The sequence below is a fragment of the Anolis sagrei genome, chromosome 4 (assembly GCF_037176765.1).
Source record: "Anolis sagrei isolate rAnoSag1 chromosome 4, rAnoSag1.mat, whole genome shotgun sequence".
NCBI lineage: Eukaryota > Metazoa > Chordata > Lepidosauria > Squamata > Dactyloidae > Anolis > Anolis sagrei.
In genome coordinates, this window is record NC_090024.1 from 86,782,423 (window position 1) to 86,800,557 (window position 18,135).

At 38.3% G+C, this 18,135-nt stretch overlaps 2 protein-coding genes across 5 annotated transcripts in view; one reads left to right on the forward strand and one right to left on the reverse strand.

The window, feature by feature from the left end:
* The first annotated feature begins 516 nt into the window (after positions 1–516).
* Positions 517–7,707, forward strand: LOC137096934 (testis expressed protein 56-like). The gene is made up of 3 exons (XM_067467515.1): positions 517–772; positions 4,425–4,605; positions 7,422–7,707. The coding sequence occupies exons 1-3, from the start codon at positions 517–519 to the stop codon at positions 7,705–7,707; spliced, it is 723 nt and encodes a 240-aa protein (XP_067323616.1).
* The window catches only part of LOC132774561 (enoyl-CoA delta isomerase 2-like), a 50,567-nt gene continuing 39,658 nt past the window's right edge, over positions 7,227–18,135 (reverse strand). For all 4 annotated transcript variants that reach the window (XM_060774765.2, XM_060774764.2, XM_060774763.2 and 1 more), the window contains exons 6-10: positions 17,470–17,572; positions 16,136–16,256; positions 13,857–13,946; positions 11,296–11,439; positions 7,227–8,010 (exon numbers count right to left, since the gene is read on the reverse strand). In XM_060774765.2, coding sequence (XP_060630748.1) covers positions 7,855–8,010; positions 11,296–11,439; positions 13,857–13,946; positions 16,136–16,256; positions 17,470–17,572 — 614 coding nt within the window. In that variant the 3' untranslated portion in view covers positions 7,227–7,854. The remainder of the gene's footprint in view (positions 8,011–11,295; positions 11,440–13,856; positions 13,947–16,135; positions 16,257–17,469; positions 17,573–18,135) is intronic.

The window sequence follows — 18,135 nt, forward strand, 5'->3', positions numbered from 1 at the left end:
TAAAATTGTAAAAAGAACCAGTATCTTTTGCTTATGAATAGAATACAGATGTGATTTATAATAACATGATTTATGAATCCAAGGAAATTACTACAGTTGCCATATTTCTTCATACAACACAGCCATCAAGATGGACTGGTTGAAGAGAAGGGATGTGTTTTTCGCAAGGGAGCTGGAGCCCACTTTTCTCAATTCCTCTCTATTGCCCACTTAATATTAAGTGCAGCAAAATCTGACAGGAATGTAGTTGATGTTGGTCAATTGCTATCAACATTAGGGATACTACAACAGTGTCATTTGTCCATATGCTCACCTCACCCTATGTCTGTTTGTGATGTCACGTTGCTTTTGTGACACCTGGATTGACAGTCCTGTAGGAGCTGGGAAATTGTTTTTTCTGCCATTAAAACAAATAACCATTGGAATAGAAAGACAGAAAGTTGGGTTTCCTTCACTGGGTAATTGCCAGCGTCCTAATAACCTTGTGCGACAAAGAAAGGAGTAATAATTTCAAGGATGAATAGGATGAGATTTTTTCAGAACTTCTCACCACTGGCCACTCATCGATCACTGGGAAAGAAGGAGAATTTTGTTCCACAAACCAGATCTAGTCTGAACTTGCCACCACTAGTCATGTATCAGAAGCTGAACACCCACGACAGCCGGGAAGACATAGACTACGTATTCCTAAAGCTTTCTGGACTTTATGGCAATTTGAAAGACCCACTAAAAGAGATGCTGCTTCGGTGTGCTTATGAAGATGACGAAAAAAGTATGTGCTGCGCCCACACATTTTATACACTACTAGTCTATGTACTTGGCATTGCCAGATATGCATTATTTTGTACTATTCATTAGAATTAATCATTATTACCTTTATGATTTTATGAATGGTCCCTTTAGAAAAAGTATAACTGTATAATGAGACCTTTTATAAAATGACATCTAGGTGATGGGCTGTAATTTCCATGAGCTAAAGTCCTGTTCAGGCTGGAACTCCTATCACCCTGAGATTTGAGTATGTTCAGCTTTCATCCACTCCAGATCTGGCCAGCTGGAAATGGCATCAGCTCCAGATCTGGCTGGGTTGAAACTTCCATTGACACAGATCTCCAGATGTGGCTGGACTCCCAACTCCCATCATCCTCTATGATTCACCTCAAAAACCCACCAATAATTTTAGTTGGATCATGATGGGTCTGTGTACCAAATTTAGTTAATGTCCATCATGGGTGGAATGTACATGATTCTCCAGATGTGGATGGACTACATCTTCAATTATCCTCTTAACAGCCCACTCCCATCAGTATTATAACTTGGATTGTAAAGGGTCTGTGTATCAAGTTTAGTCCAGATCTATTGTGGGTGGGTTTCACACAGCTTTTTGGATGTGCATGGATCATCCTCTACCTCCACTCTCTCATCTCCAATTGATTTATATTGGGTAATGAAAGGTATGTGTGCCAACTATAGTCCAGATCCATGAAGCCATGTAGGAGGTTTTGTGGTTCAAACACGCATACATATTTTTATATATAAAGATATGCAGATGGTAATAAGACTGGAAACATTTTATTTGTTCTGTCTCCTGCATTAGGCAGCTTAAAAAGTTGGCAACTCCAGAGAATGTGAAAATATTTGCTCAGAGGAGATGTCTAGTAGGCAAAGCATTGAACACCTGATCATTTTAAAAGGGAACAAAGATTGGCAGTGTTTAAATAGCCTTGGGACAAGACAGGTGCAGCTGTAACTAAAGAGCTTTTATCAACACGGGATAAGAACTAAAAAAATACTCCTTTAGATGACACTTCTAGGTTGAAATGGATGGCTGCCAAAAGGAAATATTATGCCATGTTGTCACATGCTAATATAGTTTTTATGTGGCTAGTTCAGAATCTGAGAAAATTAATGCCTTAAGTCACAACATCTTAGCACCTAGAGCTTGAAAAGTTGTTTCCTGATCTTTTAAATAATACTAGTGATAACGAAGGCCAAAAACTATTTTAATGCTCCTTCGTGGAAGATAAATGTCTGAAGTGGGATAGAGAGGATTATATTTCAATAAAATTAATGCTTCCTAGAGACACATCCCATCTGGAAAAATCCAATTCAATATGATGGGAGAAAAGAGCATTTAACTTACTCAAGACTTTAAGGTGTTTAAAAATAGTAAAACAAGTGAAAACCCGTTAGGAAAAAAAGAAAAAAAACCCACCATACATGCCTGAACTGGAGAATAAATGGCAAGAAAGATGCACTCAAGCTATGCATGTTTGATTTAAAGAACGTTGATGATTGTTTGCTATGAGTTTGGCAATTTCCTTCCATATGATGCCTCTAATGTTCCCCTCATGTCACAATTCATTCCTTTCAGAAATAGAATGCTATCAAAAGTTGTACTGGTTTTGCAATGATGTCATTAAGAGAGGCATTTCTCCTTCCCAGAAGCTGAGTATCCCTCTCATGTTTGTGCCTTAGCATAGCGAGAAGCTAGAAAATGTGTGTTTTGCTATCTTGTCCATTGTATTTGCTGCATTTTAAACTTGTATCAGCCAAGATGTACGGTCATTATACAGGTTTGGAATCCTTTATCTGAAATGCTTGGGACCACAAGTGATTTGTATTTTGGATTCCCATCCATCACCCTCCAGATTATTGAACACCTGCATTTCCATATACCTGCATAATGAGGCATCTTGGAGATTGGACCCAAGACTAAACAAAAAATTAATTGACATTTCATAGACACTTTATAGCCTGATGGCAATTTTATACATTTTTTTTTACTAATGTTGTGCATGAAACAAAGTTGGTATGTTCAACCATCAGAAAATGAACAGGTATGGTTATCTCTAACAGCCTTGTAACAAATTTTGGATTTATGGGTATTTTAGAATTCTGTATTATCTTATTTAATATATCATTTTCATCTCTATCATTTGGAGTAGATATAAAGTGTTTTCACAATAATGTGTTACCCTGAGCCACAAAGAATGGTTCTTGGGCTTCAGGGGCATGAAAGCCACCTTGCTCCCCCTCCCCCACCCCTTGCAGTTTGGGTTTAAAACTGCTATTCTTTACACATTTACCTATGAATAGCTGTGATCAAGGAGGTTTATTTCTGAATATACTATAAGAGATCATATCATACAACAGTTACTTGAGTCTTCTAATTTCTGTTCTTTTACACTTAGAATATTGTGAAAATTACAATTAAATGTATACCCACACGCCTCAATTTACACAGCATTTGGTAGCGAAACTCCTTTTTATTAAAGCTTTTAAGCAGTCATTCAGCACCCACTTTTTCACCTTGAATTCAAAGTTTCTTAGTAGGATTGGCATTAGGAGGATACAGAAATAGAATCAAACAAGAAGACTTTTAAGATCAGATTGCAGGAGAATGTCTGCAGTATTAATAAACAAAGCTTGACCTGGCAAAGACCTGGATTCAACCTTAGCTTTATGTGCCTAAATGCAGCTGGCATAGCAAACAGCAGTTGCCTTCAGAATCCCTCAATATACATGCAAATAACAGCAAAATATACTTCCCTTTTCTTGAGTACACAAATCTGCGCCAAATATAAATCTATAGGTTTGGTTATAAAAATAGCAATCATAAGAAAAATGAAGCTTATAATACACTTTGGAATAAGCCTTCAAAGACCTCTAGAAAGTTCAAAATATTTTTGTCCACTTAAGCTGACCAGACTTGAGTTAAGAATAAAACATTTGCTGAAACATGTTGAACTATATTCTTTTCATGTTAATTCTGCCTCTTGTACTAATTTTGTATTTAAAAGTAATCCACCTTGTTTTCAACGAACCTCACAACCTCTGAGGATGCCTGCCATAGATGTGGGTGAAATGTCAGGAGAGAATGCTTCTGGAACATGGCCATACAGCACAGAAAACTCACAGCAAGCCAGTGATTTTGGCCATAAAAGCCTTAGACAACAAATTCACTTTTTCTTTGTTAACTGAGCTATTCCAGTAGCTTAACAATTAATAATGCATAGTCTAACTGCAAGTGTATATACACAACAAGGGAAAACTTTTGGCTAAGTTGATTGGATCCACACAAAGTGATCTCAGATCTTAATTTCTGGTATCTAATTACTTTTCCATATTTTCGAAGATTCCTCTCTAGTGGGACATTGTTAAATTGTGTACAAAAAAGATTTACATGTAATATCGCAAGTGAGTTGTGTGAGCTATAGTAGATACTAAAGTTGTTGATTTAACAGCATTCTGATGAATATCAATTTAGCCATCTTCTCTTGTCCTGGATATAAGTATTGGCAATTGTTAATTTATTGCATGTTTGGCTGCATCAGAGTGCCAGGAAAAATAAAAAAGTGCTGCTATCTTTTTGAGGTTTCAGTACTTAAGACTTAAGTTTCTTTTTCCTCCCTTGACTTCAGGTTTTAAAGTCTCCTATTTTGATATGTATCCAATGAAGGAACTACCTCAGGATATATATTCTTCACCACCACCTGATCACATGCCCCTAGTAAAAAGATTTTTTTCCAACAAGGCAGCCATAGAACATAAAGTGCCAGAAGTCTACAGAAACGATGCTCCAATGGCAACTATAGTTGCAAGGTATGATATATAGTAAAAGCTATTTTAAATGATCTTATATTTTATTATCTAGGTTTAAATACCTAATGGCATCAGGTTCTATCTGATCTTATAAACTAAGCAGAGTTAGTACTTGGGTGGGAGACTGTCAAATGAACACTGGATGCTGCAGACTATATTTCAAAAGAAAGAAATGGCAAAATCTGCTCCTATAGTAAATGTTTGTTGTAGATGACAGGCACCTTGAAGGTCCATACAAACATTTGATATTCAGTTCCTTAGTCACCTTTTATCCTACATTTAATTGTATGTTTAGCATCCCCCTCCCTCAATATTCATATTTTGGAGTTGGGGGATCCTCTTGATGTTCACTGGGAACCTTCTGGCAAGAATTTATTTGTTTGCATGTTATATTTATGTTAAAGCAGAAGAGTCAGCAAACCCGAGAATACGGCTATCCACAATTGTTCCTTCTTACCTATTTTTTTTTCTATTTCTTTGCTACATATTGCTCTTTCTTCAGGACACTCATTATCTCCTCATCCATTATATATTTAGGGATGTAGCCAAGTCACAGAGAGGTTGCCAGCTTGACAGTTAATTAAAATGCCTTTTATATATAAAAAAAGCTCTGGAAAGTTTCTACCTGGTACAATGCAAGATTCCAAAATATGAAACCTTAATGGCCAGGAAATAATCAGGTCACACTTTCTTATACAGTGTTCTCTTTGGAGCAGAACACCCTGTGAGATTTATACTTGTCAAAACACTGGAAATGGTGGAACGAAATAGAATCCCAAATATGACACTCTATGACATTTTTTTTGTGCTGAAGAGAACCACTGCAAAAGACAAAAGAAAACCTGAAGGAAGTCCAAACTAAAGGCTTTTGGAACAGGAGGGAATCAAACTAAACCTACCAAAGAAAGAGGGGAAAAGTGTAAACCCACGGACTCCTTTATTTTAAAAATTATGTTCCAGCTCATGAATGATGGATATTTGGACATAAGGATTAGTTCTCCCCGAGTTTTTTGCATTCCCTCACTGTAGATTCAACTCTGCCACTTCTTCCATCTCAGCATATCAAACTGAGAATGTCCTTACTTGACAGAAGATGACTATATATACTTATTTGACTGTAGTATTTATTTATAGGGATTTTATTTTCCACACTGACTGGGACACCAAGGTTATTCTCAATAATTTGAATTCATCCTCAATTCTATGCACGCAAGGAAACAGAAAAGAATGTTTGGAAGCTCTTACATGAGTTGCTGCAGAACTTTTAACTTCTTATCCTTCAGGATTTGAGAAAACTGTTTTAAAAAGCCATCTGCACAAATGGATTACTTTGATATACTTTATGCTGAATTTATATTCTCAGAGTCACATGAAATATTTTATCCAATTTTGTGGGGGTGCTTTTTTTTTCTAAAAGAAGCAACCACATAGTACATATGTTTTGGCACAGGGAGTAGAGGAAGGTGTTTCTCTCATTCTCAGGAAGGCATTTTATTTACTAAACACCCTGGTCAAGTTATTTGTCATTCTGTATTGGGGAAATGCCAGTATCTTTCCTATACATGATAAAAAGAAGTTTGGAGAAACAAAAAGAAAAATAACCATTGAGAAGGGAAACAATAAAGCAATTTACCTGAATTGCATGTAACAGAATGAAAACTAACAAGCTAACATTTTCCCCACAAATCAGCTTTCATCGTTTCAGATTTAAAAGCTTCTATTGATAATTTATAATTTACTAGTTTTAGGGGAAACTATATCTCTTTGCTCCTGGGTAAAAATCAAAGGCATCATACATTTAGCTCTAGCACAATTTTAAAATTGTTTTTTTAAATACAACTCATGTTTGAAGGGATAGTCCTATGAAACTCTTGCATCAAAATTGAGGAAAAGCTGTGTCACATCTTAAAGACTACAATATTTACTGTAGAGTGAGACTTCATAAACTAGTTCACTTCTTTCAATGCATGAAGTATTTTACATAAATTCAATTATAGAAATAGTTGGGCGAATGGTTATTGACATTGAGATTACAGGGAAAGGAAATCCAGAAAAATTAGAAAATTTCAGTGTATTGCTGGTCATGTACCCTAAATAGATTCTTGACACAAGTGTTAAATCGTTTACCAAATGCTAGAATGTTGATGTTCTGTGAATACCTGGATCTGAATTTTTATAGCTCATGTTATAATAAATTTGTTAATTTGGCCAAGAACAGCATGGGCTACTGGTAGTTCCACTAGGTAGTTCCACTAGTGAACTTAAGCTGCTGGTTCAGATGGAAAAAGCTTCTTTTCCTGCAGAACAAGAGTTGAATGGCTCTCAAGTGGAACTCCACTTCCGTGGTCATTGGGGTGTCTCAGTCCTACCCAGGTGACATTGTACAATGCTGTTGTGAAGCTCAAAGGAGGCTTTGAGCATGAAGATACAGAATACCTCTATGGTCAATGTCCAAAACTTGCTTGCACTGAGGAAATAGGGAATTACACTAGAGTAACTCATGAACAGATCCTGGCCTTTATTATACTAACCTGTAATGCTTATGAAATATCATCTAGGAAAGCAAGACACACAGACCTATTAGATAACTATAAAGTATTTGTTCTTAGTACAAGCATGGGTACAGAAAATATTTTAATTCAAATTTTCTAACAGAAAAAAACAGAGTTAACACCACAGTTCCCTCTATGACAGATTGACAGCAGAGAAAATGTCAAATTGTACAGCACTTGTTCTTAGTATAAGCATTTGTAAAGAAAATATTTTAATTAAAATACTCTAAGACAAACAATATCACCCTTCCCTCTCTACAACAGATGGACACCAAAGAGTATGTCAACACAGTATGACCAGAAATCAGTCCTTCGAGAGCTTGAGAAATTTGGTGAGATTGAATCAGTGACTCCTTTTGGAAGACAAACGGTCATTGTCGCATTTAGAGAAATCCGCTCAGCTTGCAAAGCAATGAGAGCTTTCCCACCTAATGGCCCGGAGAGAAATATGCGATGTTTCTGGCATCACAAATTCATGTCCAAATATAAAACACCCAAATTACGGAAGTCCAAAAACTCGGCGACATTACTAACCTTGCGACTTCAGTAATGGTGTCATCGATATAATAAGTGGATTACCCTTGTCAGCATTAAGGCACAATCTGGATAGGTAACTTAACTATTAATTAAAGGAACGTTGTTGTTGTGATAAGGAAACGAGTATTATAGAAATGAATTTTGCCTTGCTAACAAGACATCAGAGTTTTGACCTCTTCTGAAAAAATTTCATTACGGCATTCATGCACTCATCAGATGTCCATCTTTCTTGGAGGCAAGCACATTCTCGAGAGTTAGCTTCATGTAGCTTCTCTTTCTCCATCCTTCGTATTAACTTTTTAGAAAATGTCAAGGACTGTGAAAAGAGAGGTCAATTAACAACCTGTTGTTAGTTCCAAGCGATATTTCGTTAACAATTGAGAAACACATTAAAAGGCACACTCAACGCCTGGATTCCTGTTGGGTTCACTTTATTAGCAGTTGCACCATTCTCCATGTTTCAAAACATAGCTGTGTTCATTTGGAATATCAGCATGCAAAGGAATCTTGAAGCACCTTAGAGACTAACTGAAAGAGTGAAGTTGGCAGAATGAGTTTTTGTAGGCTTCAGTCTTATTTTCAGATGCATCTATGGAAGTAGACTCTATGAAAACTTATGGTCCCTACTTCATTCTCTGAGTTAAATCCCAAGGTGCTTCAATATCCCTTTGCATACTGTTTCTCCCATGTTGTATAAAAGTGGCATTGGAAGACTGAGCTCCAAACAGCTTATTACAATGCCTGACTTCCTTCACAGCCATAGTGCCAGTTGTGTTCCCCCACTCCTGTTGCTATGGCCTATGTCACTGTAGTTTGTGTCAGGATTTGGAAATTACCTGGCATTTTCTAAGTCAGGGGTCTTCAAACTTTTTAAACAGAGGGCAAGGTCACAGTCCCTAAAACTGTTGGAAGGCTGGATTATAATTTGAAAAAAACAAAAACATAAATGAATTCCTATGCACACTGCACATATCTTATTTGTAGTGCAAAAAACACTTAAAACAATAAAATAATTTAAATGAAGAACAATTTTAACAAATATAAACTTATTCATATTTAAATGGGAAGCGCGGGCCTTCTTTTGGCTGATGAGATAAGATTGTTGTTGTTGTTGTTGTGTGCTTTCAAGTTGTTTCAGATTTAGGTTGCCCCTGAGCGAGGGCTGGGTAAATGACCTTGGAGAGCCGTATCCGGACCCCAGGCCTTAGTTTGGGGACCCCTGTTCTAAGTAATAGCAGAGTTAATACCCCAGGCCTAACCACCTGTAAAAGAGGTAAGCAACTGTAATTAATGTGTGGTGGTTAATGTATTGGGAGTAGTATATAGATTTTAGTTATACTAAGTTCGATGAGGATTGTTGAGGGATGGATGGTGTATTGGAGGGTTCCTGCTGTGAATCGTGAGGAAGAAGCTGTAAAGTTTGTATATTTTGTATATACTGTGTAAACTGCTTCAATAAAGGAAAAATAAAAGCTTTCCTGCTTATTTGGGTGGCAATGAAAAAAAATAAAATTTCCTTACAAATTAAGCTGTCTGAGGTCAGACAGAGGAAGAGAATTTATGGAAGGACAATTCCAAGATAGGTTAAAAGTAAATGGAATTGTAGACCAGAGAACCAATCCTTATTCTCCAGCAGAGAATGGTGTAGCTGAAAGAAAGATTGGTGTGCTCAAAATAATGAAAGATAGCATGACATATGATACATAGGTGTCTAGCAGGCTGTGGGCTGAGGCTCTTCAAGCAGCTACACATGTTCTAAACAGAAGTTGGACCTCTTGTGTTAATGAAACTCCATTCTTCATGTGATACAATAAGAAGCCAAGCCTAAAATATCTGGAAATATTTTGTAGTTTTGCCAATGTACTGATCCCTAGGCAGTCTAGAAGAAAGGGGCAGAAAAAATAGGTTCTTTGGCTAAGAGGAGATTCAGGAATTACCCACTTGACTTAGAAAATAGAAAGGTAATGTTGTCCAAAATTACAAATTATGAGTTAAATTCAGAGTGGCAACATGTACAACAAAATTCAGAGGTATTGTTACCATAGATAATCCTGAAAATCTTAACAGTCATGGCAAGAGTAGTCCTGAAGGTAGAATGAGGCCAATTCCAGAATTTTTTGTTGTGTCAGAAGCGACCTGAGAAACTGCACGTCGCTTCTAGTGTGAGAGAATTGGCCGTCTGCAAGGACATTGCCCAGGGGACGCCCAGAGGATTTGATGTTTTATCATCCTTGTGGGAGGCTTCTCTCATGTCCCTGCATGAGGAACTGGAGCTGATAGAGGGAACTCATCCGCCTCTCCCCGGATTTGAGCCTGCCAGCACAGGTTTAACCCACTGCGCCACCGGGGGCTCCTTTTAGCTGATTGAAATGCAAGAGGTATTTCTAGTGTAATTACCCTTCTCCAGATTTATTTTCACTGATTTTCTACGTATTTTGTCCATAGTTATGCTCCAGTCGTGAATTGTGAACTTAGCTTGGTGGAAATCACCTTGGAAATTAAAGTTGTGCTCAAAAAGAATTATATGGAGAAGTAAAGTACTTATTTTCCAATTCCAGTTAATACTGCCAAATAAATCCTGCTGAAGTTCTTACCCAAAGCTGCATGCCAGGATGCATGAAATCATTCCATGCATATATTATATCACAGTGTAGCATGAAGAAATATCACAACAAAAGTCTCTGCTGTTTATTGAAAAGCATACTTGTATGACCTCCTCTTATTAATAAGTAGAAAATCACAGAGGTGAACAATCTTGGGTTCAATGGGATATTATCACATGTAAGTGTTAAAGGATATAGCCTTAGAGCTTTGATTCTTTGCAAAGTAAAACATTCAGAGTGAGAACAGAAAAGAAAATAAGGACAATGCCACACTTCTGTGAAACAGCCTTTCAATCTCTGCTTAAAAACTTCAAAACAGGGAGAGCCGCCAACCTCCAAGGCAGTCCATTCCACTGATTAGCTCTTTCAGCAGTCATGGGCAAACCTTTTAACATGGAGGCTGGGATGGGCGGCTGAAAATTACTGAAGTGGTGGGGGGGCGTGGGGCTGGAGCTGCATGTGCCTGCAGGACTTTCCTCTCGTCATAATGGTGTGGCAGGCCACTGCATCCTCCTGCTGAGAGGAGGGGGTGACATGTGGCTGGCTCCAGGGACTGAAGGAAATAGTGCAAGGGGCCACATCTGGCCTGCGGGCCTGGGTTTGCCCATACCTGTCTTACAGTAACTATACTTTTCACAAAGTTTAGAGTGGAATGTCTCATCTTTTGGTTTGTGTTCTAGTTTCTGAAAGAGCTAGATGATTCCTCTCATCCTTTACAATCAGGAACAGAGATCCTGCTAAGGTTACTCTCACTAAAGGGGTGCATAGCCAGGGCTTGCATAGCAGAAATGTCTCTAAATGGGAAGGAAAAACCTGTGCCTGATGGACTACACACTAATCCCAAAGCCTTAAGTGCCACCACCACTAATTTCTGACTCTACCAATTTCTCACTGATTTCAGAAAGACTGCTTTTCCCCCACACTGAATTGTTTTAGGATTTATGAAAGGGAACCAAAACATATTTTCTTCATCCAGATCACTAACATCTAACACTTACATTTCTGGGAAGACTTGCATATGCCTTCAGTCTTGTCCAGACTTCTTTCTGGAAAGTACTGTCAGGGAAAACCTCCGTCACAAGTCCCCAAGAACAAGCTTCTGCAGCCGTCAACTTTTTGTTGAAAAGCAGCATTTCAGTGGCCTGAATAAAAGCAAGAAAATGATTAAAATAAAATTAAAACATTTTTTAAAAATCTTATTGCAAGAAGGCTAAGAGCTTAACCATGGTATGCTTGCTTTTTGTGCAAAAGATCCCAAATTAAACTGGTACCTTCAGTTTAAAAGATTAGGTAGGACTTACTGGGAAAAATATCCTAAAACCCTGAAAATGAAAGTAAACAACATTGCACTGGAATGTCAGAGTCTTTGATAAGAAATCTTATTGCTCCCTATGTACTTGTTAAGTCTATTTTTAGCTGCCAAAAGTGTTGTGCAAATAAATGCTTTCTAGGACAGTGCTGTGCACCAAAGACACCATAAATCTCACACATGACCATTATTAATTGTAGTGACACTACATTCTGAAATGCTCTCTGGAAGACAGAGTGTATCTAGACCATGTGTGTCAACTGAAAGAAATGCTTCTTCAACTGGTTGAAAGCTATTTTGTTTGTTGGAAAATGCCTTTAGTCCCATCTCAGAAGAACGGCAGGATATCAAGTAAGTAAGTAAATCATGCAAATGAGTAAACTGAACACTAGACCTACCTAGAGAAACTTCACTTAATTAAATGATATTTAATTGAATTGACACTAACGGGTTCCATTCATTTCTATGGATCTAAGGGAGGACTGATGTTGGGTGTAACTCTGTTTCACCCATTTCTTAGGCTGGATCTACACTGCCCTATATCCCAGGATCTGATCCGATTATCTGCTTTGAACTGGATTATATGGATCTACACAGCCAGATAATCTGGGATAAGCAGATAATCTGGGATCAGATCTTGGGATATACAGCAGTGTAGATCTAACCTTATTTACTTCCATCACATTTCTATTCAAAGAAAGTAAGAAAGTAATGACACATTTCTATTCAAAGAAAGTAACGAGGACATTTCTTTGCTTCTGTGTTCAAGAAAGCATGCTGAGTCCCCTCCCACACATCTGGAAATATCCCACATTATTATTATTATTATTATTATTATTATTATTATTATTATTATTAACTTTATTTGTACCCCGCTAGCATCTCCCGAAGGACTCGATGCGGCTTACACGGGCCGAAGCCTCAAAACACAATACAATAAAACATAACACAACAATAAACAAAGCAAATCAAACAATTAAGCAAAATAACCACAACAATACATCAATACATCAAGACACTATTAAAACTGGTTCGGCCGGCGCAATGGGGTACAGGGTTAAAAGTGCTGGAGTGGCAGGAGGAACGTAGGATTAAAAGTGCGGTGTGCAGCAACATTGGTTGTGCTAAAGTGCTTCTAGGACTTGGGATGGGGATTCCTAATCTGGGAAGGCACATCGGAACAGCCACCTTTTTAGGTTCCTTCTGAAAACTGCTAGAGTAGGGGCCTGACGAAGCTCTTTTGGAAGGGCATTCCAAAGTCGGGGGGCCGCCACAGAGAAAGCCCTGTCCCGTGTCCCCACCAAGCGCGCTTGCGACGTAGGTGGGATCACGAGCAGGGCCTCCCCAGATGACCGGAGCGAGCGTGTGGGTTCGTAGATGGAGATGCGGTCACGCAGGTAGGGTGGTCCCAAACCGTTCAGGGCTTTGTAGGTAAGCACCTGCACCTTGAATTGGGCTCGGAAAATAAATGGCAGCCAGTGGAGCTCCTTAAACAGAGGGGTAGACCTCTCTTGATAATGAGCTCCAGTTAGCATCCTAGCTGCTGCCCGCTGGACCAATTGAAGTTTCCGAGCCGTCTTCAAGGGCAGCCCCACGTAGAGCGCATTGCAGTAATCCATTCTAGAGGTGACCAAGGCGTGGACCACCCCAGCCAGATCAGCCTTCACGAGGTACGGTCGCAGTTGGCGCACAAGTCTCAGTTGTGCAAAGGCCCTCCCGGATACCGCCGACACCTGAGCCTCAAGTGTGAGCGAAGAATCCAAGAGGACTCCCAAACTGCGGACCTGTGGCTTCAGGGGGAGTGTAACCCCGTCCAGCACAGGTAACCACCCTATACCCCGGTCCGGTTTACGATCGACCAGGAGGACCTCTGTCTTGTCGGGATTGATCTTCAGCTTGCTCTTCCTCATCCAGATCGACACAGCGGCCAGGCACTCATCCAGCACCCGAGAAGCCTCCTTGGAATTAGGTGGAAAGGAGTAGTAGAGTTGCGCGTCATCCGCATAAAGATGGCACCCAACTCCAAAACTCCGGATGACCTCTCCCAGCGGTTTCATGTATCTGCTCTGAACTGGAATATACTGCAGTGTGGACTCAGATAACCCAGTTCAAAGCAGATATTGTAATATTTTCTGCCTTGATATTCTGGATTATATGGCTGTGTGGAAAGGCCCTGATTTACAGTACTTTAGGGTTCAACTTTATTCAAAATCAGCCCAGAAACAAACAAACAAAGCATGAATATCTTACCTTGGACAATCCCATAATTTTGGGAAATGTATAAGAGGAACATCCTTCTGGACTCAGACCCAGGCTGCTAAAAGGTGTGTGAAATGTAGCCTGTAAAAAACAAAGGACTTTATCACCCCACTCTGTTGTCTTGCAGAAGCCATGTCCTTGAAGCCAACAAACATACCAATATGGAAACAATCAGGATAATGCTTCATGACATTCATGCTATGGTGCTGCTTTGGCAATCCATGGTCCTGCAATCACTTCCATAATGCCTTACTTTCTATGCATGTATGCTGTACCCAGTACATGTATACCTTTTGATTTTTTGATTTAAATTTGTCACACAATTATAGCAAAACATTTTTAAAGTAAAAGAAAAATATAAAAGAAACAAACATGGAGTAAAAACAATACACTGCTCTTATTGTGTGTGAGAGAGGAGGAAAATAATGGCCACTCATACTGCCAGAATATTGGAACTGCAGTAAAGTGGGACTGATCACAACAAAGGCAATATTGGAATAGCAGTGATATTGGGAGCTACTAAAACGTTTTTTAATTAGTGAAAAGATATACTCCAGTAATAATTTAAATGTAAACAGTAACCAGAGAAACATGTAACACACTCTACGTGGGGCTGCCTTTGAAGACGGCCCAGAAACTACAGTTAGTGCAAGGTCGGTGGCCAGGTTGTTAACTGGAGCGAATTACAGGGAGCGGCCAACCCCCTGTTCAAACAGTTCCACCGGCTGCTGATAAGTTTCCAGTCTCAATTCAAGGTGCAGCTTATCACCTTCAAAGCCCTAAACGATTTGGAACCTGCCTATCTTCGCGATTGCATCTTCCCCTACAGACTTATGTGATCTCTAGATCTTCTGGTGGCCCCCCAACTCTGGAACTCTCTCCCCAGAGAGATTAGACTGGCATCCATCCTGTCCACTTTTTGTAAAGACCTAAAAATGTGGATGTCCCACTGTGCTTTCGATTAGACAGTTCCCCAGATATTTTTGGCCTCCCAGCTATGACCTAAGATCCTGTCCTGTAGTTTACTTCTGTTCCCTGCCCATAGATATAGTGTTCTACTTCATATTGCTCTTCTATTCCTAATCTGTCATCTGGCCTTTTCTCTTTATCCATCAGCCCTGTCCTTGCAACTGATTTGCACCAAGCCGCCCAAGCTCAGTAATTGTTTACTATGTCAGGCCATTGGTTGTTTGCTTGATGGCTGTTTTATAGTTTTATGGTGTTGTTTTATGAATGTTACTGTGTTATATTTTAAACCATGTTGATTGGGCTTGTCCCTTCAGGAGAGGGTGGCAGGATACAAAAATAAAGTTGTTGTTGTTGTTGTTGTTGTTGTTGTTGTTGTTGTTATGAAAGTACCAGCCAAAAAATATATCATCTTGCTTGAATTTTTCCAGCATTATGTAATATAGCATAAAGAGTCTTCAATTAAAATGCTAAAAGCTCACTTTACAAAGACACAACTTACACCTAAACAATCGTTCAAGATATGAATAACAATCAGACTACAGATAAGTTTAGCTTGTGGACATTTGTAAACACAAATCAGATAATGAGTGTGGCCCTAGCTACTAAAGTCAATGTTTCTGCTGCTCATTTATAACACAAAGGAACAATGAAGCTAGATTTTGGTTTTTCAGACCCTCAACAGCTATCCAAAACAAGAACAGTGATGGCCTTGGACATGCTTTTACCCACGGAAGATCACAGCTCATTCCATAAAAGTCAGGGCCTAGATGTAATCAGTTAATAGAGACATGTCTGAAATCTGAAAAATTCACATTAATAGTTTATGATTTACTGGGACAGCAGTTATTTTCAGATGGGTTGGAAGTAATAAAGAATGAGTCTCCTGTCCAGATTCCCCATTCCTATCTCCTGCAAATAATCTTCCTCCACTAACTTGACATAATGAGAGTATGCACTTATGATCCAAAAAGAATGATAGAAATTCCAAATACCAACTCAAGGTCTTCTTGACTACTGACACTTAACTTACTGGAAAATTAGCAAGTTATTTCTAACAACCTTTTAATGCAACTTCTCCAGTTATTTCAAGAAGTACAAAGAAGGAAAGCTAATCCACAGAATCCAACCATTATTAATCAAATGCCACTGTAATTTTATTGTTGTTTGAAGCCCAGAGCAGCTTTGAGTCTTTGTAGAGAAAGAAAGGCTGTGTAAAAACTAAATAGATTTTATTCACCATCTGTATTAGATTCAATGAGATCTAATACAGAAGAACGGAAGCAACCATGCAGTAGACTTACTCTGTCAGAAGCATAAACAATGTCAAACAGTCCAAGGAGAGTTACAGCGATCCCGACAGCTGGTCCATTCACAACGGCAATCAAGGGCTTAGGAAAATCAATAAAATTGCCGACAAAAGATCTGGAAATAGAAAGGAACAAGACTGATACAATGATTTTCCCTATCAGACAGAAACTTTCTCATAATATAAAAATATGGCAACTGTAATAGAATGATGCTGTGCACTATAATATATGCCATCTCTGATCAAATAGTGCCAAATATCCACTTGAAATCCTAGTACTTTTTGTCCCTTTATGGTCTTTTCTTGACATCAGTTCATGACAGGAGATACCAAAACTATGGAAAATGCTATCTTTTTAGTACTGAACATTTGCATGCTGTTGCGCAATACGCACCTCACATCCTCAGCCATTTTGCATCCCAGGGTCTTAAGACAAAACTACTATTTTTTAAACTGATTGATTTCTATCATGCTGCAATGTCTCTTGGTGACTCAAACGAATGATGTTTCTGCTTCCCCTAAACAGCTCTGTAAGCCAAAGAAAGAAGGTCCAATTTGTTTGGGGATTTTCTCTTTGTTTAATATAATAGTTTCATAATATAGTGGGTGCTCTGCATTGTAAAATTGATTGCAGAATGGCAATCAATAAGAACCAAATAAATACAATACATAGTGTATTGCACTACAACTGGAAAGAAACCACAATATTATGAAGTATTTATGTAATTGTTCATTTAAGATTTAGAAATGCTTATTTCTGTGCCTCCCAGGTAGTAAAATGTGGGCAATTGTGGGCTCAAACTGTTGGATTCGGCAAGGATAACTCATTATTTTAATGGTGCTTAGTCAGTGTTCCACTATTTGCTTAATTTTATATATAGATCCTCTACAGATGAGGGAGACATAGGGCAGCATATTTATAGACATTTTTAAATAGATGGTTGAAGTCCTCCTCAATTGTGTTTTATCAGTAATGATTAAGACAAAAACCTACAAGTGGAAAGTAAATAAATCTATGTCTACAACACAAAACTATGACATATCTTATATTTTCCTAGGACACTAAATTTTTATTTCAGTCAAAATATACTTATCAATCGGACTCCTGTGAATGAAGTTCAAGGTTCGGATACTGAAGATGTATCTATATTTGTAATCCTAAATGCTTTAATGAACTCTTTGGGAGTTGCTTCTAAGTGAATGTGAGCAGGTTACAATCTGGGTTTTGGATTTTTGAAAAAAAGTGTTTTTTAATATGTTATTTACCACTTCATAAATATTCTGCACACTGATTACGTACAACTCAATACAAGGGAAAACATGTCCTACTTCAGCATCTTTTCACTCTCCTTTGCTCTCGTCTCTATTTCCTCTGGTGTGATGTCGACATAGTTATTCAGGTCATTTCCACTAGAGTAGAAATCTCCATTACCTGTAGACAAGCACAGAGTAAGGCTTCTGGACGAGCGAAATATATAAATTGGGAGCAGCAGTTATGTACACAATGACACATTAGATTGAAACATCAAACACATTGTGGGCATCACTGAATAAATTGTAGGATTTCAAGCACACACTTAACTTTCTTAATGATGTTATTAGGACTTGCAAATCCAAATTATTTAAATAAAAAGTTTTCCAACTGCATTGCTTGGGAGTACCATTTTTATTTGCTTAGAGATACTGAACACAATCAACACTATTTAGGATTTCCTCTGAACTGGGATAATATTGTATGATTTGCAGAACAGACAGGTCACAGTCGAAAGAAAACTCCAGTTTCATTTCATGGTAAAGAAGACAATGCAATGCAATGCTTCACAACCTGGCAGAATTATATGTTTTAATTTTTCTCTAAAAACAAGGACAAGGTCAACTGAATATGATCCAATAAAAACTAAATAAGCCCACATTTAAGATGCTAACACTTTTGTCCTCTTAATGTTTGGATTTATATGGACCAAGTTAGGTGGTTGCTAATGATTTGGATGGCAA